The 21,520-nt window shown below is 35.7% G+C and overlaps 2 protein-coding genes across 7 annotated transcripts in view; one reads left to right on the top strand and one right to left on the bottom strand.

Annotated features, from left to right (window-relative positions):
* LOC106875801 (nucleolin) overlaps positions 1–4,132 on the bottom strand; it is a 17,095-nt gene extending 12,963 nt beyond the window's left edge. Inside the window, exon 1 of one of the 3 annotated variants that reach the window (XM_052968203.1) lies at positions 3,690–4,132. In XM_052968203.1, the coding sequence (XP_052824163.1) occupies positions 3,690–3,710 (21 nt within the window). In that variant the 5' untranslated portion in view covers positions 3,711–4,132. The other 2 variants (XM_014924072.2, XM_014924073.2) reach the window with 2 other exon arrangements.
* Positions 694–21,514, top strand: LOC106875808 (nucleolin). Of its 4 annotated transcripts, none has more exons than XM_052968202.1 (13): positions 694–818; positions 8,738–8,809; positions 12,514–12,568; positions 13,658–13,858; positions 13,976–14,020; positions 14,361–14,402; positions 18,421–18,538; positions 18,638–18,783; positions 19,527–19,659; positions 19,881–20,020; positions 20,127–20,262; positions 20,395–20,531; positions 21,156–21,514. In XM_052968202.1, exons 1-13 carry the CDS (start codon positions 810–812, stop codon positions 21,497–21,499), a joined length of 1,578 nt encoding a protein of 525 aa, XP_052824162.1. In that variant the 5' UTR covers positions 694–809; the 3' UTR covers positions 21,500–21,514. The 4 variants fall into 4 exon arrangements, with proteins under 4 accessions (XP_052824162.1, XP_014779570.1, XP_014779567.1 ...); XM_014924084.2 differs by lacking the exon at positions 694–818 and adding an exon at positions 5,898–6,056; XM_014924081.2 differs by lacking the exon at positions 694–818 and adding an exon at positions 6,818–7,231.
* The last annotated feature ends 6 nt before the right edge of the window (positions 21,515–21,520 follow it).

The following is a 21,520-nucleotide window of genomic DNA, read 5'->3' as shown; positions in this document are numbered from 1 at the left end:
GATAAAATGAATATTGATATTTTTTTTACGGAATCCCACGTTTTTGGTTATAGAGGATCCGATTCTGAAAAAAAAAAAAAAATTTCAAAAATTGCATTATCAAAATTTCACCCCCACTTCAGTTTTCACTTTTTCAGATTTCTTTTTCTCTTCTTTTTTTTTTGCGAAATACGTAGAAAAATACGAAGATTACGATTCTGAAAAAAAATTTGTTTGTAAAATTTCAAATTTAAAAAAAAATATATATATATATACCCTTCAGACCTTCAAGCAGGCTAGCCACATGCTAGAAATAACAGCCAAATCTCACAAAACTACGATAGCATAATGTAATCAATCTACTCACCTCCCTGCAAAAGATTTCTTTCAGAGTAATTTCCCGCAGTAATATGACAAACTAATTCATGTGAAATAAACAAAACAACCGTCAATTTTCACTTTTAGACAGCGGGATAGAGGGGAGAGAGGAATTTTGGGTTGTAGTTTTTCATGAAATTAAAATTTGAATTTGTTTATTTCTTCCATATTCTTAATCTCCGTATTTTCCCATGGAGATTAATTGAAAAAAAAAGTTTTTAAAGAGTTAAAAAAAAATAATTTAAAAAACACTTTAATTTCACCGCTAAGTTACGGGGACGTAAACACACTAGCATCGGTTGTGAAGCGATGTTGGGGGGACAAACACAGACACACAAACATATACGACGGGCTTCTTCCAGTTTCCGTCTACCAAATCCACTCACAAGGCTTTGGTCGGCCCGAGAAGACACTTGCCCAAGGTGTCACGCAGTAGGACTGAACCCAGGACCATGTGGTTGGTAAGCAAGCTACTTTATTTCATAATATTTGCCAAGGCGTTACAAAGAGGGGACGAACAAGGACAGACAAACATAAAAGGGGTGAAGTAGCTGTATCGATTAAATATTTACAATTTTAAATATACAATAATAGTTTGATTATATTTACAATGTTCGATTAAAGCTTTGCTCATTACAGATGCAATTTGTAATGGCTTTCCTGAAGGATAGGCATCCGACCACCAGGGTAGATCCCTTGCTTTTTCTTTCCCTTGTTTTTAGCTTCCACTTACCTGGTGCACACAGCCACTCCTGCGCCTATGATATAATCTATAGGTATCTTTTTTTTTTGTTATTGTTGAAAAATTGAAATTTTAGATACAAAAATTTTTTTCAGAATCATAATCTTTGTATTTTTCTACCTATTTCGCAAAAGAAAAATTTCCGGAACAAGTGAAAAATGATTGGGGGCGGGGTGAAATTTTGAAAATGCGATTTTTGAAATTTCTTTTTTCAGAATCGGATCCGCCATAACCACAAAACGTGGGGTAGAGACGGACTATATGTAATCTGAACCTTCCCCCCCTTATTTATTAATTTTTTTTTACGGAATCCCACGTTTTAGGCTATGGAGATTCCGATTCTGAAAAAAGATTACATATAGTCCATCTGGACCATTTTGAAATTTTAATCTCTTTTACGTTTCTTGTTATTTTAATTGCAATGTCATGGCCGATTGACATCGTATTTCGCTTTATTGCTCACATATAAATCAATTCTAAGATGATAGAAAACAAGACGATTAGTTTTAAGTTCAGTCACGACAGATACCTCCAGAAACTAATCAAAAGTTGGCAAACAAATCTGTTTCTTTGCAAAAAGCACTGGATTTTAATGTTACGTTAAAAATTACTAAATTGACATAAACATTGTATACACAAAATACAATCTTGTCTACATTCATACATTTTTTACCCTTTCTATACAATGTTTCTGCTCACAGAACAAAATGGGGTAAGACCTAATCGGGCAAACTAAAGGGTTTGACCAGGCCTCGGAACATTCCCATCCTGAATGTTCCGAGTCGCCTCACCAGAGCCAAGAAACAAAAGAAAAATAGTGTAATTGATGTAAAACGACTTGCTCTGAACGAATGTGAGAAAAAAAAAAAAAAATGCGCTCCCGCGAAAGGCGGGGTGGGGAGAGGACTCGGAACATTCACATCGTCACATATCGTCATGATATGGCCTCTGAATTATAGTGTTTGACCCGGTGACAAAAATTTTTTTTTAATAGTCTAATGGGTGTAAAACAACTTGCTGGGAACGAATATGTATGTATGTGTGTGTCTGAGTGTGTGATGTGTGACGATGTGAATATTCCGAGTTCTCTACCCACCCCGCCTTTCGCGGGAGCGCATTTTTTTTTTTTTTTTTTTTCATATTCATTCAAAGCAAGTTGCTTTACATCTATTACACTATCTTTCTTTTGTTTCTTGGCTCCGGTGAGGCGTCTCGGAACATTCAGGATGCGAATGTTCCGAGGCCTCTACCCACCCCCACCCCTGTTCGCGAGCGCGCGCTTTTTTCTTCTTCATATTCGCTCGCAGCAAGTTGTTTTACACCTATTAGAATATTTTAATTTTTTATTTCCCACCGGGTCAAACCCTTTAGTTTGACCGAATAATCTGACCATAATAATAAATCATTTCTCATTCATGACAAAGCAATTAAGATAACCGAACAACGTACAATGACAGACAACATAGAATTTAACAGTATATAACTTGAAAAGTGCATAATGATTACCTCATACCCCTTTTCATGGCGCAGCTTAGCCTTCACCGTAGACTCACAATACTGGTTAGTGGGTGTTGTTGCAGGTTGACACCAGCTTGCACACAAACCAGGAAATCCATTGCAGCATTCAGAATCATTTGCACGGTAACCATTTATCGAAACACGGCCAAATCAAAACGATATCGCAGCCAATGGCTTATATTTCGGTACCCCTCGAGCCAATGGCATTACCGACCGACACGCAAGGAACCACGACAGCCAAATTCACCGCATGGGTGAAAAAAAGGAACGTACCAAAGCGACACCATAATTGCGAAAATTTACCGAATCGAGATCTTGTTTTTGTTTAATCAGTATAATGTAATGATTAATCATTATTACAAATTATATTGTAAATTCTAAGTCTAAAATGCTTGATCTAGTAAAAAAAAAAACTCTCAACCAACTAATCGCGACGATAAAAAGTCTATAAAATTGTTTTTTAATGAATATTTACGGATGGACAATAAAAGTATCTCATTTTTTAAAATAAAGTTGTTATACTTTAGAGCTAATGCATAATGAAGTAGAAGTAGATTTAACTTCTTAAATCTCTGCAGCATTATGTTTAATTTCCTTTGATCATATATATTTATATGTGGTAATCTTCAAGTTTATATGTCATCTTTATCAATTCAAACTCGTGGATCAAGTAGTACCACCATACATTTCTTACTTCAACAATGGCCTATTTATCAACTGGATCATGTTTAAAATTGATATGCCTTTTCTATTTCAATGAAACAGCAATCAGATAAAGCAGTGAAAACTATTAAGGTTAAAAAAAAAACCGATATTTTTAATTATAACAAATAGTTATGTATTTGCCATTAGGTAAATTGAATTTTCTCAAAACTAGCTTTACCGATCGTTATTTTTGCTGCGATTTCTTTGTGAGAGATGCACTCCCATCTATAAATACTCTTAAACATGTGGATTCCGTCTATTTGCTTGGATTTCAGGTTTTATATTGCAATTCTAACCTGCTTATAAATAAATTGATATATTCAAAATATCTCGTCTCTAAATAAAAGAGGAAACCAACATAACATACCTTATTTTTTTTAGCAGCCATTTCACTTTGTTTTCTGGAATATTATATCGAACAAAAATGTCACTTGCTCTGAATTTTCTCTGTAAAAGAAGAATGAATACGTGTGCACAGTCTAATTCACTTTATGGCGTAGCCACTATGATATAGTTTCGTATTTACTGAATAAATATCTCCAGAATTTGATTTTGTTTTTATTATAGAGATAATGGTTGTTAGTAACGAAACAATTATTAATTCAAATTTCACCTAGACTACTTATTGCAGGCTAATATCATTCCAAAATATTACATTTAAGATTTTTTTTTTTTTATAACAATGAAGTACTGTATTTGAGATTTCAAAAGTTGGCGGAAGAGCAAATAAAAGTCAACTCTAATAATGCGTATGAAATCTCGAACGTCTATACACAACAGAGAAAGGAACCTTAAACTCAAGCAAAATGCACTATCGATAAAATGGCTGATGGGAAAATATCTCAGAGCGTATTCTGCATACTGGTATAGGAAGGGAAATAACTCCAATAAGATCAGTTGATCGAAATTGTTAGATAAGATAGACTGCGAAGATTAGAATGGATCCAGAATAGATTAGAATTGATTGGAATGGAGCTGCAGTTTAAAGCAACTAGAGAAAGCAACAGTAATTTTTCGGTCTTATCAGGCCTCATATTCTTTCTCATGAACTTACTGTTCTACAGACATTCATTTTGATTTAATTTCTTTCCCCCTCAAATCTAAGTTACATTGATTTATATATAATGTTCTATCATTAACTTTACTTTTATTTCAGATAAATGTAAAATCACACTATTTAACAACAGCAGCCAGTTACCATACTCTGTCCCCAAAACCCAGAACTTTTCACTCTGTCATATATTTAAGCCCATTCATGGCTTTATGTTTTTCAAGCCAAACCATCAAATCAGAGACACCTTTTAATAAATTTCTACTTCTTCTCTACAACTAATCAATTAGATGCACTTGTTTATATTCCCCACAAATTAGAACTAGTATCTTGTCTACATGTTTGTACTCTAAACTAGAATTTATCAATTTTACTTGGACACCTTATTCTACCTGTTTCACCTTCACCTGTATTATCCCAACTTCTTTCCTTTCATTTCTCTTCTTCAATTCCTTTTTTTTTTCAATATTGCCAATTATGATATATGTAGCAAATTTCATATTGTTTCTCAAATGCATTAACAATAACTAGTTCAAGAACAAAACAAAATTGCAATTCTTCAAAATTCTTGAAATAAATATTTGATACCATGCATTCACAGCATTGTTTAGTTAGTTTGTAGTTCCCCTTGTCATAACAAACTAAGACATGAATTATATTATATACTTACCAAAAAAGCCTCCTTCTGGAAACTTTTCTGTGACTCATTATGAGAAGGATATGTGTGTGTACATATGTATGTGCCTACATATATATATGTATGTATGTACATATGTATGTATGTACACCAACACATATATATATGTATGTACTCACACGTGTGTGTGTGTATGCAAGAGTGACACACTGAATTCATAACACAAAGTCGACCTCGACGGAATTTGAACTCAGAACGTAAAGACAGACAAAATACCGCTAGGCATTTCGCCTGGCGTGCTAACGTTTCTGCCAAGCTATTATCTGCCTCCGTCCCCTGTCTTTTACTGTAGCAAGTGTATTTATGTATTTTTCAAATCATTGTTTCAATTTATCTCAATCACTTAGTGTTAATTCTTTGAAATCCTATACTCTCTCCAGTCCTTGTAAGATGTTGTTATGGTTAATTTATGCTTCACTGATGAGGTCTAATAATATTAAAACATGTTCAGAGTTGTCATCGTACCAGCTCACTCTTCACTACATTCAATATTCAGTTAATTTTAATTTATCAAATTTCCAGGGTTGTCTCCCGGTCCTTTTATCTTCATTAGTCATTTGTTTTATTATAATGATTTTTTTACTCGTTACTATGGACAATGAAGAAAATAATTTTACTTATTTAATTACTATTTCTTCAGTTACGACATCAAGTTAGCGCCCATTTTGTCACTCGTAATTTGATATTACTCCAGCAGATTTTCAATAAATATATTTACATTGAGTAAAGGGTTCAATGAAATAACTTCAGCTTTTATTATCCAGCAATAAATGGTAATAAAATTAAAATTAATTATCAAATCAAATGCTGGAGATATTTATTCAATAGATACGAAACTACATGGTGGTGGCTATACCTTGCCACTGCTAAGTAAAGTGTACGTACAGCTTCGAGCTACAGTTACAGAGAACATTCATAGCAGCTGAACTTTTTATTCGGTATATTATCCCAGAAAACAAAGTGAAATGGCTGCTAGAAAGAATAAGGTATGTTACGATAGTTTCCTGTTTTATTTAGAGGCTAAAATCTTTTGAATACATAAAATTTATTTGTAAACGGGTTATATTTACAATATTAATCTTGAAGGAAATGGGAGTGTTAATATTTCTAAATCTCCCACAAATCACAAATAACTATAAGATCTCGTATAACTACATTATTTAGGAAATTATAAATATATATAAATATTTATATGTATTTATATATATTCATCTTATGACAAAATGCACGGATTCTGCTTAAAATGAAAAATATCAAGTACTTGTTTTAACCTAAATTTCTCACATCTTCATCTGATTGCTTATTTCCTAGAAATGGGAAAAGCAGATATATGCATTTATCTATATCATTTTATGTATATTCTTATATATAATATATATATGCATCCTTAATTTTAAACAACTTGGTTTAGTTTGTAAATAAAAGAGGCCATTGTTTGTAGAAGCTGTGAGAATTCAACGGTGGCACTTGATCCACGAGTTTGAACTGACAAAGACGACTACATACACATTCTAATATAGGTCAACTGAAATTAGCAGAACGTAATACGGCGATAGATTTAAGAAGTTAGGACTTCTTTGTGTATTATTATATTACTACATAAAATGCATTCCTGAGTACATATGGTTATGAAATTCTAATATTTTTTTCTCTAATTACCCTTTAGAAACAATAACGTTTAAAGCTTTTATCGTTGCGATTAGTGGAAGACTTTTATTATATCATTATTTAGGTCTTGTTCAGAATTAGAGGATCTAATTTGTAATAATGATTAATCATTACATTATACTGATTAAACAAAACAAGATCTCGATTCGGTAAATTTTCGCAATTATGGTGTCGCTTTGGTACGTGCGTCTTTTCACCCATGCGGTGAATTTGGCTGTCGTGGTTCCTCGTGTGTCGGTCAGTAATGCCATTGGCTCGAGAGCTACTGAAAATAAGCCATTGGCTGCGATATCGTTTTGATTTGGCCGTGTTTCGATAAATGGTTACTGTGCAAACATCAAGTGGTTATCGACTATCACATGATTCTGGATGCTGCAATGGATTTCCTGGTTTGTGTGCAAGCTGGTGTCAACCTGGTCTTACAACAACACCCACTAACCGGTATTGTGAGTCTACGGTGAAGGCTAAGCTGCGCCATGAAAAGGGGTATGAGGTAAACATGATGCACTTTTTCAGTTATATACTGTTAAATTCTATGTTGTCTGTCATTGCACGTTGCTCGGTTATCTTAATTGCTTTGTCATGAATGAGAAATGATTTCTTGTCATGGTCAGAATTATTCTCACGAGAGTTCGTTCTGTTAGCACAAACTATTTATTGTACAACACACCATTGTATCAAAAAGTTTACGCAATTGTGTGAGTGATACATCTTGTAGAATAGCCTGTTTATATATCAATTTTTATTTATTTATTTCAATTTGTTAACTTTTGATGTAACATTAAAATGTGGGCCCCAAATACGAAGATACGTCTGTTTGGGTAGCTTATGAGTTGTGTTTACTTCTGGTTTTCTTGTCTCAAACCACTTCAGATAAGTGAGCAAGGAATCGAAATAGGATGTCTTATCAACCATGACATTTGCAATTAAAATAACAAGAAACGTAACGAAGATAAGATTTTCAAAACGTGAAATTAACTGAAAATTTTGAGCAATCAATGTTGCATATTTTCTTTTCATAAACCCTTTTCTCGAACTGTGATATTCTTTCTAGCACAAAGAATCTGTTAACCATTGTGTTAAAATAATATATCGTTTGTCATTGTAAAATGTTTGGTTGATCCTTAAAATAGTTCACGAAATTCAGGCATCTTACTGAATTTTTAAGCAGTTATTCTCAGCTTATGAACTATTATATTTGTCTCGTTCATTAATAATTCATACTTAACGACAAAGAAATATTTTTCATGTTTTTTTTTTTCATTTTATTTAATATTGCCTATGGTCACTTCGTATTTTAGTGAATTTTATTTTCTAATGCTGATGAGTTTCATGACTATCATAAGGTCCAACCGATCTTGATCAGTGTGTAGATAGTAGTATTAGTGATGTTTTATTGAAATAATTTCTCTGCATTTTCTATATTTTGGGGAGATATGTGGAGGAAGGGCGGTGAACATAAGATTGAGATGCTTCCAGCGTAGTCTGTTAAGAGATGAACTTTCATTAAATATGTTTTAAAAAGTATTGCTATGGAAAACACGATTTTATGACGTTCTTTGCCAATCATGTGGAAGCAAGATTCAAGAGCAGAACGTGTTAAATGCTTTCGTGGTAGGAAATCGACCAACGCTAGAGAGTATTTGATAAATAAATTCAATACTAATTAGTCCCTTAAACACGAGTTCTCTAATAGTGAGACCAGAACCTCTTGGCGGTAATGAATTCAGATCTAGTATATATATTAAAAAAAAAACAACATAGAATCGCTGGATAAGTAATGCTGTGGTGAGAAATAGGCTTAGAAGGCTACTGCAGTTCAGAAGTATCATAGGCTTTTGTGAAGCATTCAGTTGGGGTACAATAATTTTATACAAAATATACTTAATACCTCGTTCAGAGATTTAACATATACTTATTTTGTTTGCTTATATTTTCTCTATGATGTACTTGAGTTTGAATATTTGTTTCAATTACTGACTTTTATAATTTGAACTAGAATCCAAAAAAGTCAGCTGAAGCTGAAGAATCTAATGAGGAGTCTTTTTCAGAACCAGAAGAAATGGATGCTGTAAGTTCATATATTCTATTTTTGTTTTCTTATTTCAAAGTTAATAAATATTAATATACTTATCATCATTTATTTTATGCCTCCCTTTCCATGTTGTCAAGGTTTGGACATATCATCATTGTCTCAGAATCACTACATGCCTAGATATTATCTTGCTTGTACATCTCATTTGGGGGGGGGGGGCTTCCTCTGGCAGGGTGCCTTACCCAACACCAACTATTTTAGGTGTACTGGGTGCATTTTATCATGGGACCAGCATCAGAGAGGTTATGTACTTGGTATGACTAAAATCCTCTCTACTCTGTGTTGTCTTCGTTATCCAATCACTTTATAGTGTGTTTATAAAAGTGTATTTTATTGTAGTACCAGCATTAGAAAAGTTGTCTTATACCTTGCAAAACTAAAGAGTTCTATGTAGTCTCTGTTCTTTCATAACAAACATAACCAAGAGTGTGATTAGATGCGTTCATCAAGAGGTTGAAAGAGGAGAGAGAGGTAGTATGATTGTGATGGAGTGAAACAGTAATAGAATGGTTGGGGAAGGAGTAATAGAAGAGAGACACTGATGACTATTTGTTGTTATTGATAAAGAGATTGAATAGAGAACAGCATGAGCAGTGTCAAGTAATAAAACTGGGTAAAAGAGAGTGACTAAAGGGCAGCATTAGAGATGGATGGGAGTGAAACTGATAAAAGTCAATGAAGAATTACATGTGTGGAGAATGGTGGTAAACAGTTGAGGGTGAAGATTCCATGCATGTTAACACAAGCATCATGATGGAAGAGAAGTGGCGTGGTAGATGTATGGTGGTGAGTGGATTGAATACAAACAAATCGAATGACATCTCTGGTTATATAGGCAGCATAGTGAAGTGAATATGATAGATGAGAGGCTAATGAATATGGTGGTAAATGGAGGTTTGGTCGGAATATAATAGGCAAAAGGTCCAATGATATATATTCCAGCTACTATCACCATCACCATTATTTTAAAAATCTGTTTTGCCATGCTTGCATAGTGGCCAGGTCTTCTGAGCACTGTGTGTTCCCATTTATCACTGTTCTTTGTCAACTTCTTCCTTAAGTTTAACTTCTTGAGATCAGTCTTCACCACTTCATCACTAAGTCTGACCGTTTTCATATACATTACATACCCACACCAGTACAATCTTCTTTCTTGCACACTTACCTAGTAAAGCAGGTTCATTTGATTTCTTTCCAGATATAGATGCTCTGCATTTAAGGTCTCTGTCTCACTATACAATCACCATACATTCTGCTCTTTGTTTTGAAAGAGAAACCCTTTGTTACCAACTGAAATAATAGCTTCCTGAACTTTCTATACTTCCCTTCTTACTCTAGTCACTTATGCTTTCAATACACCACTTCAACTACATCTAGGAGACTTCTCAGCATTTGAAAAAAATGTATTTCATGGGTATTATTACTAACTAACTTTATACATCTGCTACAAATGAAGTCTACCTTCTCTATCAGTCTGTCTATGGTCTTACAGCATCCCTTCTATGCCCATAGTTTACATTAAGTATACTGAATGGAATTCCTACTTAATAAAGTTTTAGTCTTTATCATATTTAGTTTGAGAAATCTCAATTCTAGATTTCATTTCCAGGTCTGGAATTTCTTCTCTAAATCTTCTATAGATTCAAATATAAGAAGTAGATCATCAATATACAGTAATATGTCTCAAAGACAGCCAGTTTTAAAGTCCTCTGTTTACAACCTGGAAGATTATAATAGATGCCTTTGTATATGGATTGTATGGCCCTTGCAAACCATTTGTCTTTCTTATTGACCACCAGATCACAGAACTTAGAACCTTGTCAGAGGACTTCTCCAGGTTGCCAAATGCCAAGCAAAGTGGTTTACTCCTATCTAAGTACTTCTACAGTTATTTCACTAGAGAGATGGTACAAATTTGTAGCACAAAATTGAATGCATCTCATCTAGGTTAATTTTCTTTCTAATTAATTCATTCTGCAATTTCCATGATCTGCCTTTTATATCCTTAATTTCACTTACAACTATATAATACTGTCAACTTTGCAGGGTTTACATGGAATACACCCTCTCTCTCCTGTACATTCTCTACATTTAACAGTCTCTTATAATAGTACTTCTTTGCCTCTTTCCATTTCATTTAGAGTAAGTGTACCATTATCATTTTGTATACTTTTCTCAATGACATCTTGATTTTCTCTCATTTACTACCTTCTAATCTGAAAGACTTCACATTCCCGAACCTATGAAAACCTCTTCATTTCAGCTCTGAATATCTGATGTTTAGCTTCTCTTCTGGTTGCTTGGTATTGCTCTTTGTTGTCTCTTTCCTGCAATTTTTCCAAACCTGTCTCTTTGCTTCAAGTATCTACAGTACTCCACCATTATATCACCTATCTAGCTATAGGCTTACACCAGCCACAGATCTGGTTTGTATCCCTCAGTATTTTGTATCATAAGAACTCTATTGTCCCCTGTTGTAGGTAGGTGTCTAGCACTTCTCTGAACCTATGACTGGTCATTGGCTCTTTGAGTGTCTACATCTTCAAGTTGGCTTATGCTATGAGTTTTCCTAGCTCTTACTCTGGGTACTTGTCTATGTTAGGTATTACATTTTTCAAAATCATTCGAGCGAGGTCATTGCCAGTGCTGCTGGACTGGCTCCCATGCAGGTGGCACGTAAAAAACACCTTTTTGAGCGTGGCCGTTGCCAGTACCGTGTAACTGGCCCTCATGCCGGTGGCACGTAAAAGCACCCACTACACTCTTGGAGTGGTTGGCATTAGGAAGGGCATCCAGCTGTAGAAACTCTGCCAGATCAGATTGGAGCCTGATGCAGCCTTCTGGCTTGCCAGTCCTCCGTCAAATCGTCCAACCCATGCTAGCATGGAAAGCGGACGTTAAACGATGATGATGATGCCCCACCTCCAGGAAGGCATGAAATCAATTTAGCTTGTGTATCCACTTGATTGGTCCTCTTCATGATGTTGGTGTTAGCAAATTGTTAGGTCATCAGTGTCACAGAATTCCAAGGCCTTGATTCTTTCTTATTCCTTAAACAATAACCATAGCCACAAAAGACATGGTATTACCCAACATATCCATTAACATCACCAGCTTTTATAAGGAGGTTAGTCATTCACTATTGAGGTATTCTGTAGGAGAGTCTCAGAACCAGCCCTTTTGTTCATCTATTAACTGATTGTAGGGTATATACAGAGATAACTGTCTCTCATTTTGTCCAAGACAAGACTTAACTTAATCATTCTATTACATATTCTGTGTGGCTCAGTTATTTTATCAATACATTTCTCTGCCAACAACATGCCTTTTCCACCCACATCATTGCTGCTATTAACCCAGGGGAATTTGTACCTGTGTTCCTTGCTTCTAAGGAAGCAGGCTGAGACCCCATTCCATCTTAGATCTTATTCACAACACTTTAGCATCTCTATGCTCTCTCTAGATTTAACTATTGTTGTAGTAGCTCTAAATTTTTTAACCTGGCAGGAAGAGGTATGAGTGGCTTGATGTTAATTTTCTACAAAAGTTGGTGCAATTGCTGTCAACAGACTCACAGTGTCAGATGTTTCTGTTGATTTAAAAAAATTTATTTCTTTATATGAATTTTTATTGTTTTATATATGTTTTTTGATTTCTTCCTTTTCTTTTTTTTTTTTTAGGAAGTTGCAGACGTTCCAAATGTTAATGTGTTAAAACAAAATAACGATTCACCTGGTAAGATTTGGTTAAGATATTTGTATTTCAATTACTCACTGTGTTTGTGCTTCATTAGACTTACGTTACAGAAATAATTCACTCATACACAATTTTGCAATACGTCCTGGCTTAATGACAAACATTTTCTCATGCACTATTAGAGTTTCAGACTGAGATAACACATTTAGGTGGGATAGGAAACAGTTACTGAAAGATATTGTGTTCTGTTGTGTTGTCATTTATTTATTTCTTTGTATTTATTTTCCAAGAACAGTCTACGTGGCTTTTTTTTTTTAGGGCTTCAGAGGCTGGTGAGGAAAAATTATTCCAATTGCTTCTAGCAGAGTGGATTCTGCTAAAGTGAGAGCCCAGGTTTTGGTGTTAACCCAGGTCACACAAGTTTCAGTTTGTCCAGTTTCTGTAATACAACTTCTCTCTATCCAAGACTGTGGTAGATGACACTTAAGTGACTCACAGTGAGATGAAGCTAAGCAAGTGAAAATTGAATTACTTGATAATGTAGTCATACCTGCTAATTGAAGTGGAGGCGCAATGGCCCAGTGGTTAGGGCAACGGACTCGCGGTTTCGATTCCCAGACCGGGCGTTGTGAGTGTTTATTGAGCGAAAACACCTAAAGCTCCACTAGGCTCCGGCAGGGGATGGTGGCAAACCCTGCTGTACTCTTTTACCACAACTTTCTCTCACTCTTACTTCCTGTTTCTGTTGTGCCTGTAATTCAAAGCGTCAGCCTTGTCACGCTGAATATCCCCGAGAACTACGTTAAGGGTACACGTGTCTGTGGAGTGCTCAGCCACTTGCACGTTAATTTCACGAGCCGGCTGTTCCGTTGATCGGATCAACTGGAACCCACGACGGAGTGCCAACAACCTGCTAATTGAATTTCCCACACATTTAGATATTTTTTCGTAATTTGGATTTGTTGTAAATCATATCAATGTGTTTTGATATGTGAAATATAGTGTATTACTTTGTAGACTGTTGTAGTTTATAAGAGATACTAGTATTGTAAGATAGTGGATTTTTTTGCCTTGAATACATTATACTGATTCAGTCTTCAATGTTGTCTGTCTTTGTTTTGTATGCAGCAAAAGGAGATGAAGAATTTGGCGACAGTGAGGCAGATGGGAAGGAAAGTATTGAAGATGAGGAGAGTGAGAGTAATGAAGGTGAGGAGGCACAGGACGATGAGGAGGAGGAGGATGAAGCAGCAGTAAAAAATACTACACCAGCTGCTGAGTCAGGTCATTCTGATGAAGAGAATTCTAACGAGGAAAATTCTAATGAAGGTATATGATGGTCTTTTATTCTGATTGCTGATAAAATAAACTAGATCTTGGTAGATAGTTTCACTGAGGAATATGTTTCTTTTCTAATATTTAACTAAAACTCATCTTCTGCTTTAGAACCAGATGATTCCCCTAATTCAAAAGCTAATGGAAAATCTAATGGTAAGTCATTTCTGTTGGCTTGTTTTCTCTACTCCTACCATTCAGTAGTTTCTCTCAGTTTGATCACTTTTTATTTGCTAATTTAATTGGTGTTGCATATTCAAAATGTTTGCTACATGTTTGCATAATGCTATTTAATATACTGACTACAAATAAATTTGTATGGTTTGTACATAAAGTTAAATTTGTATATACTTTAATTTCTCTGTTGATGAATGTTTGTTAGTATTTCATAATTATGATGGACATGGTTTTGTTTCCATCATCAAATAGTTTGAAATAGAATCTTAATGATATTGGATGTACTTATAATTTTCTTTTTTTTTTTTAACTACACCAGGTGAGAGAGAAGCCAAGAAGCGTAAGAAAGAAGTTGATGATGGTAAGATGATTTGAATTTTGAAAGATTAGTGTGTGTGTGTGTGTGTGTGTGTGAATGATGAAGTCTACTTAGAGAATATTTTGTATTGTTGACTTCTAAATACTGTGTTTTAATAAAAAAAAGATTTCATACTCAACATTGTTTGTGAGTTACTGCTGGCACCTTTTTTGATTGTTATGAAAGTAGGCTGAGGCTGAATCTTTATTGCTGTATCAACTAAGAAATAAGATAATTTCAGTTTTAACTCTTACATCAACAACGATGTTGGGGTTTTGAATCAATAATTGTTCTAATAATCATATTCCCTGCAAGATGATGGTGGCACTTTATATGTGTAGACAAGCCATGTAAAAAGCACTGGTGCTGGTGACATCTTAAAAGCACCAGAGCTGGTGCCACATAAAAAAGCACCCAGTGCACTCTGTAAAAGCAACCAGCTGTAAAGGCATCCAGCATTAGGAAAGGCATCCAGCTGTAGAGACCAAATCAAAAACAGATGGAATCTGGTGCAGCTCTTGGTGTTGCCAGTTCTTGTCAAGCCATCCAACCCATGCCAGCATGGAAAATGGACATTAAATGAAGATGATGAAATATAGCAGTGCTCACTTCAGCAGTTTGTGCCAATAATAATAGATGAATAAATAAAAATAAGAACAAAAATAATTAAATTGTCAGATATGTCAATGGTTGATTCCAATTTCAAATTAATAATAAATTGTTTAGCATTCAACAATAAAAATAATATGAATTTTGTATGACAACATGTATCAATTTAATAAAATGTTATTATGTAATTTAAAATAACAATAATGATGACTGTTTATGATGGCAAGTATCACATCAGTGTTCAGAAATTGTAGTAATGACAGTGGCTCCTAATCAGGATGATGGTGGTAAATCAAATTCATCCAATACTTGACAATCCTGTAAACTAAATCTGATACTCTTTATATTGACTCTTGGATCTGAAGTTTTGGTAATCCATCAGCATTTTTGTGTGATTTTGAAGCTTTATATTCATCATCATCATCATTTAGCATCTGCTTTCCATGCTGGCATGGGTTAGACAGTTTGACTTGAACTATTAAGCTGGAACGCTGCACCATGTTCCAGTCTGATTTGGCATGGTTTCTACAGTTAGATGCCCTTCCTAATGCCTACCATTCCAAGAGTGTAATGGGTGCTTTTTATGTGCCACTGACACAGGTGCCAATTACATGACACCAGCATCAGCCATGACTATGATTTCACTTGGCTTGACTTGACAATTCTTCTCAAGCACAGCATATCACCAAAGGTCTCGGTCACCTGTCATTGCTTCTGTGAGGCCTAATGTTCAAAGATCATGTTTCACCACCTCGTCTCATGTCTTCTTGAGTCTACCTCTTCCACAGATTCCCTCCACAGAGATCAGCACTTCTTTACACAGCTGTCCTCATCCATATGCACCACATGGCCATACCAGCACAGTCGTCTCTCTTACACACTACATCTGATGTTTCGTACCTAACTTTTCACTCAAGATGTTCACACTCTGTCATACATGCACACTGACATTGCACATCCAGCAAAGCATACTAGTTTCAATTCTTTCAAGCTCATGCATGTCCTCAGCAGTCACAGCCCGTATTTCACTGCTGTGTAGCATGGCTGTTTGCACACGGGCATCATACAATCTGCCTTTTACTCTGAGGGAGAGGCTTTTAGTTACCAACAAAGGTAGGAGCTTTCTGAACTTTGCCCAGCCTCTTCTTATTCTGGCAGCTATGCTCTTGAAGCATCCACCTCCACTGCTGACTTGGTCATTTAGATAGGGGAAACTATCAATTACTTCTAGGTACCCCCCACCTACCATTTGATGGAGTCTATTTTCTGTGCATTTTTAGTGTTTATTGTACTTGTGCATCTGCCATGCACAAATACTATTTTCCCTGTTAACCTTCCTCTGATATTGCTGCACTTCTTGTGTATCCATAGCTTGCACCAGGTACATCTTACAGAGTTTCTACCTGCATCTTTTCTACATATTGAGCAGGGCCATCTACCTGAAGGGATTTCTAATTTGTCCTCTTTTCTACTAAGACTTTGGTTTTTATTAAATTAACTCTAAGGCCCTTTGATTCTAGACTTTGCTTCCACATCTGAAATTTCTTTTCCAGTTCTGGTAGTGATTCAGTTATAAGAACAAGGTCATCAGCAGCCTGACTTAAATTCCTCTGTTATTGCCTAGAGGACTGATGAACAAGAGGGTGCTAAGCACCAATCCTTGGTGGACCCCTATTTGTACTCTGAATTCATTGCTATACTTGTTGCCAACCATCACCTTACTGACAGCATCCCTGTACATAGTTTGTACAGCTCTCACAAACCACTCATCTATCCTTAGTTTATGCATTGGCCACCAGATAAGGGAGCAGGGAACCCTGTTGAAAGCTTTCTCTATGTCAACAAAAGTCAAGTATATAGGGTTATTTTTGGCTTGGTACTTCTGCAGCTGCCTTACCAGAAATATAGCACCAGTGGTGCTCCTCCCTGGCACAAAATCAAATTGCATCTCATCTACACTAACTCTCTTCCTAATTAGTTGGGCTATGACCCTCTCTGTAACTTTCAATACCTGATCTAAAAAATTTACAGCTCTGTAATTATTTGTCTTAGGTATCACCTTTACCTTTGTAGCAGTTGGCTATGATGCTGCTACACCAATCTTTAGGGATGACTCCCTCATGTACAACCTGATTAACTATATGGGTGATTAAGCCATAACCCACACTGCAAGATATTTTAAGCATCTCAACAGTGATTCCTGAAAGGCTGGGGGCTTTTCTGGTCTTCATGGCTTCATCTATCAGACTCCTGTCTATTTTGATTGCTGGTCCCTCTGTTGTATCCACAGTAGGTAGACTCTCCTCCTCCCGAAAGTTTGCTACATTTAGTAGCCTTTCATAGTGGCACTTTCAAGCTTCTTTCGTTGCAGGTGAACTATCATCCATGTGAATACACTTCTCTCCAACAATATCACAATTTTCCCTGGCACACTGACTTGCAAGAAAAAGCACTTCAAGCCACTGGCCTTTGCGCTGCATAACATTGGCAAGCTTTTTTCCTTTCTGCTTCACCCCCTAGCTAAGTATACCTGCCTCCTAGCTGCCTGATGTAGCTTCTTGCTACCACCACACTTCCAGTTCTTCGAAGCCTGTTTCTTTGTTCTAATGGCCCTGTCAACTACACTGTTCCATCATCACGTTAACCTAGGTCCAGTTGGGATTTTGCACTAACCATAAATTTGGTGTATGGCTCTCAGCAAGTTGTCTCGTAGGAACTTCCAGTTATAAACTGTCCCACGTCTGTAACTCCTCCTCTTTCTCATTAAATGCTTCAGTTAGGATGTCTCTAAATCTCTAACTATTCAAAGGATCCTTAGGCTTCTGTGTCCTTTTTTCCAAACTGGCTTGCTTCTTGGTTTCTTTCATGCCTGTGCCTTGAAGTCACTACTGAGTAACCTATGCCGAGGGGTTGTATATTTGTATGATGCCATTAAAATCACCCAGCATTACTGTTGAAATGTAAGTCATCATCATCATCGTTTAACGTCCGCTTTCCATGCTAGCATGGGTTGGACGATTTGACTGAGGACTGGCAAGCCAGAAGGCTGCACCAGGTTCCAATCTGATCTGGCATAGTTTCTACAGCTGGATGCCCTTCCTAACGCCAACCACTCCGAGAGTGTAGTGAGTGCTTTTACGTGCCACCGGCATGAGGGCCAGTCACACAGTACTGGCAATGGCCACGCTCAAAAGGTGTCTTTTTATGTGCCACCTGCACGGGAGCCAGTCCAGCGGCACTGGCAACGACCTCACTCGAATGATTTTATAACGTACCACCATAAAAGTGTATTTTTGTCTCCTGAGAATATGTATTAGTTTTTGTTGTTGGAGATTAATTTAAAATGTTTTCCATATGAGTATTGATTTAAGTTATGAAGACTGAATGTTATACTTTTTCTAATCCATTATAGAACCAGTGACAGTTCTGTGTAGAAATGTTCCTCTGGAAGTGACTGCTGAGAAATTTGAGAAATTTCTTAAGAAGAAAGGAATTGAATTTGCATCTGTCCGTAAACAAGACAATAAAAAGTGTGTATTAGATTTATTTATTACCCATTTTATGTTTGTTTTTCTGTGCTTTTTGCTACTTCTTTGTCATTCATTTTTTTTTGTATTCTTCTTTTATAGGTTTGCACATATCGACTTAGCTAATCCTGATGACCTTGAGGCAGTCCTAGCCATGCAGGATATTGAATTTAAAGGGTCTATATTGATATTTGAAAAGGGTAAGCCCATGGGAGCATCAAAACCAGAAAGAACAGACAGAGATAAGGGTATGTTTATCTTCTCTATGCATATGAATGTAATTGTAAAATATTTGTGAGTTTAGATTGGCTTTGTAAGACAATATACAAGCTCTATCTATCAAATGTATTGCTATGTTTTGCATAGCAATTAGTCTTTGCTGTTATTCTATGTAGCTTTTGAAATGGAATAAAGTAAAGTAAATAATCAGGGTTTCTTTTTTAGTTTTGAGAAAACCTACTGAAGTCTGGTCTCTTCTAAAAAAAATTTGGAAGAGAAATATTTTAAGTTTCACTCTATTGTCTTTCTGGATATCATTGCATTCACTTCTGCTGCCTGACATTATTTAAACCCTTGTAACTTGAAGCATCTGGTTCAACCTGTCATGTGCTATGTTTGCTACATTTTTTTTTTATCTGCTGCTATCCAAAAATTGTTCAATTTCAGGTTCTTTATTTCTAAACCTGAAGCTTATAAAGTTTTAAAGATAATATATTATGGAAATAAGAGGAAAATAAAGATTTAGAAAAAATTAGAGAATAAAATTCACATTATAAGAATACTGGACAGTACACGGCAAGTGTTTGTCTAGTGAAATTGTTAATACTAATGCAGTAATAATTTACATCAATGTCTTGATTTCAGTATGAATAGGTAAACTTGAGTTGTCTCAGATACTCGGGTAACATTTGAGTTAATTATACAAAATGCCTTTTCCTATTCTCTGAACAATATAATTTCAGTTATAAACTTTTTTTTTTCTTTTTTCCAGATGATTCAAAATCACTATTTGTGAAGAACTTGTCCTATGATGATTCAGAAGAGAGTATTAGGAACAGTCTGATGGAAATATTTCCCGATGCCCGAAATGTCCGAATTCCATGCAAGAGAGATACGCATAGAGGGTAAGTTTACTGAGATGGTTTTATTGAAATTATGCTTACCAGTTAGACAATCACATATTTAGATATTCTCTTTTCAGTAGTATCAGATGTGTTTTGCAACACAGTTTTCCATTTAGCAAATGTAAAAGGCACATTAATTTAACTAGTAAGGGTTGGTACAAGCAAGTTTTATATCAAAACATTATTTCCTAAATGTAATATGTGTGTCTTTGTTTCTTCAGGTTTGCCTATGTTGAGTTTGATACTGCTGAAGAAGTAAAGGATGCCATTGAAAACAAACAAGGGGTTGAATGTGGGGACCGAAAATTGTACTTAGACTATGCAGGAGGTACTTCACGGCAAAGGAGAGGTTTTAGAGATGGTAATTTTTCTCCTTTATTAAACTTTCATTTGATAGAAATTAAATGATTTACTTTGAATTAACTTCATTTTATGCATGTATTTTCTTTTCTCTTTGTCAATTTAAGATCAACCTGAAGAATCCAATGTGCTACTAGTGAGAAATCTATCCTATGAGACAACAGAAGATTCTTTGCGATCATATTTCAGAGATGTTACTGCTGTACGAATGCCAATATTTTCAGATTCAGGAAAACCAAAAGGGTGTGTAAAATGACTTTGTTATTTATAAGCAAGTTAACATTTGTTCATGATATAGTGTATTATTTGTTTGATTTTGGTATAATTAATTATTTTCAAAGTGGAATTTTCCATCTTTTAAAATTTCTATTTTAGAATTGCGTTTGTGGAATTTGAGTCTGTATCAAAAGCAAAAAGTGCTTTGAACAAATATGATGGTACTGATATTGATGGCAGAACTGTTTCCTGCTGTTTTGCAAGAAACAGAGGTGACAATGATGGCAGAAATCGAGGTACAGTAGCTTTTGATATTATCTCATTTTGTTAAGACCTATTGTGAATGAAATGTTAAGGTACATTCTGTCAGATATTTTAAAAAAGGAGAAACTAATTGTGTATGATGTGTATTTGAGTAAAATTTGACTAACACGTGGCCAACCAAACCCACTTTATGTCATATTTTCTTTTTGCACCAGCAACCTCATTTCGTTATAAATTTAAACATTTTTTAAAACTATGTATATGTTTCAATTCACTATATAAACTTACCACATTGATGTATACCATGAGTGTCGCTGGTGACTCCCGCAGTACAGAATAAATATTATATCAGTTCTGTACTGTGGGAATCACCAGTAACACATATGGTAGGCAAAGTGTTCAGTATAATGTAATATTGTTTATCGGGATTTTTTCTGCAGCTTTTAGGCTACATGCATATTACTAAAATTATATTTAAATAATTAGACCTTTATAAGTTTAGGTATCTAAGTATAAAGTTGTCATTTATGGGGTCGAGTCAACACAGGGAAATGTTGATAGTTAATTCATTTTTTGTAGTTCCAATATAAGTATGATGAAATCCTGTTCTTGAAAGTCAACTGCTATGGTTTTCTGAATTTTAACTTTATTTGCAGGTTATGCTGGAAGACGCAGTGGCGGTTATGGCGGACGCAGTGGAGGTTATGGTGGCTATAGTAGTGGTGGTGGTGGCGGTTATGGTGGTCGCAGTGGTGGTTATGGCGGCCGAAGTGGTGGTTATGGTAGTGGTGGCTATGGTGGTGGTGGCTACGGTAGTGGTGGCTATGGCGGAGGTGGCTATAGCAGTAGACGTAGTGGAGGAAGCTACGGTGGCGGTGGAGGCTATGGTGGTGGTGGTTATGGTGGCGGCGGAGGCTACGGCAGTGGTGGTGGAGGTTACGGCAGCAGCTATAGTCGAAACAGAGGTTATAGTGGCGGACGAAACAGTATTGGTATATAAACCATTTTTTTTTTTTTTTTT

Source organism: Octopus bimaculoides, chromosome 5 (assembly GCF_001194135.2).
Source record: "Octopus bimaculoides isolate UCB-OBI-ISO-001 chromosome 5, ASM119413v2, whole genome shotgun sequence".
Lineage (NCBI taxonomy): Eukaryota > Metazoa > Mollusca > Cephalopoda > Octopoda > Octopodidae > Octopus > Octopus bimaculoides.
This window is presented reverse-complemented; position numbering and strand designations above follow the sequence as displayed.

Bases quoted from the DNA above. Each gene is read 5' to 3' on its own strand.
- LOC106875808 (XM_014924081.2), top strand. From the start codon at position 7,058: ATGGTTACTGTGCAAACATCAAGTGGTTATCGACTATCACATGATTCT. The intron at 18,539-18,637 runs GTGTGTATTAGA...CTTCTTTTATAG, and splicing joins CGTAAACAAGACAATAAAAA to GTTTGCACATATCGACTTAG. The intron at 20,532-21,155 runs GTACAGTAGCTT...CTTTATTTGCAG, and splicing joins CAATGATGGCAGAAATCGAG to GTTATGCTGGAAGACGCAGT.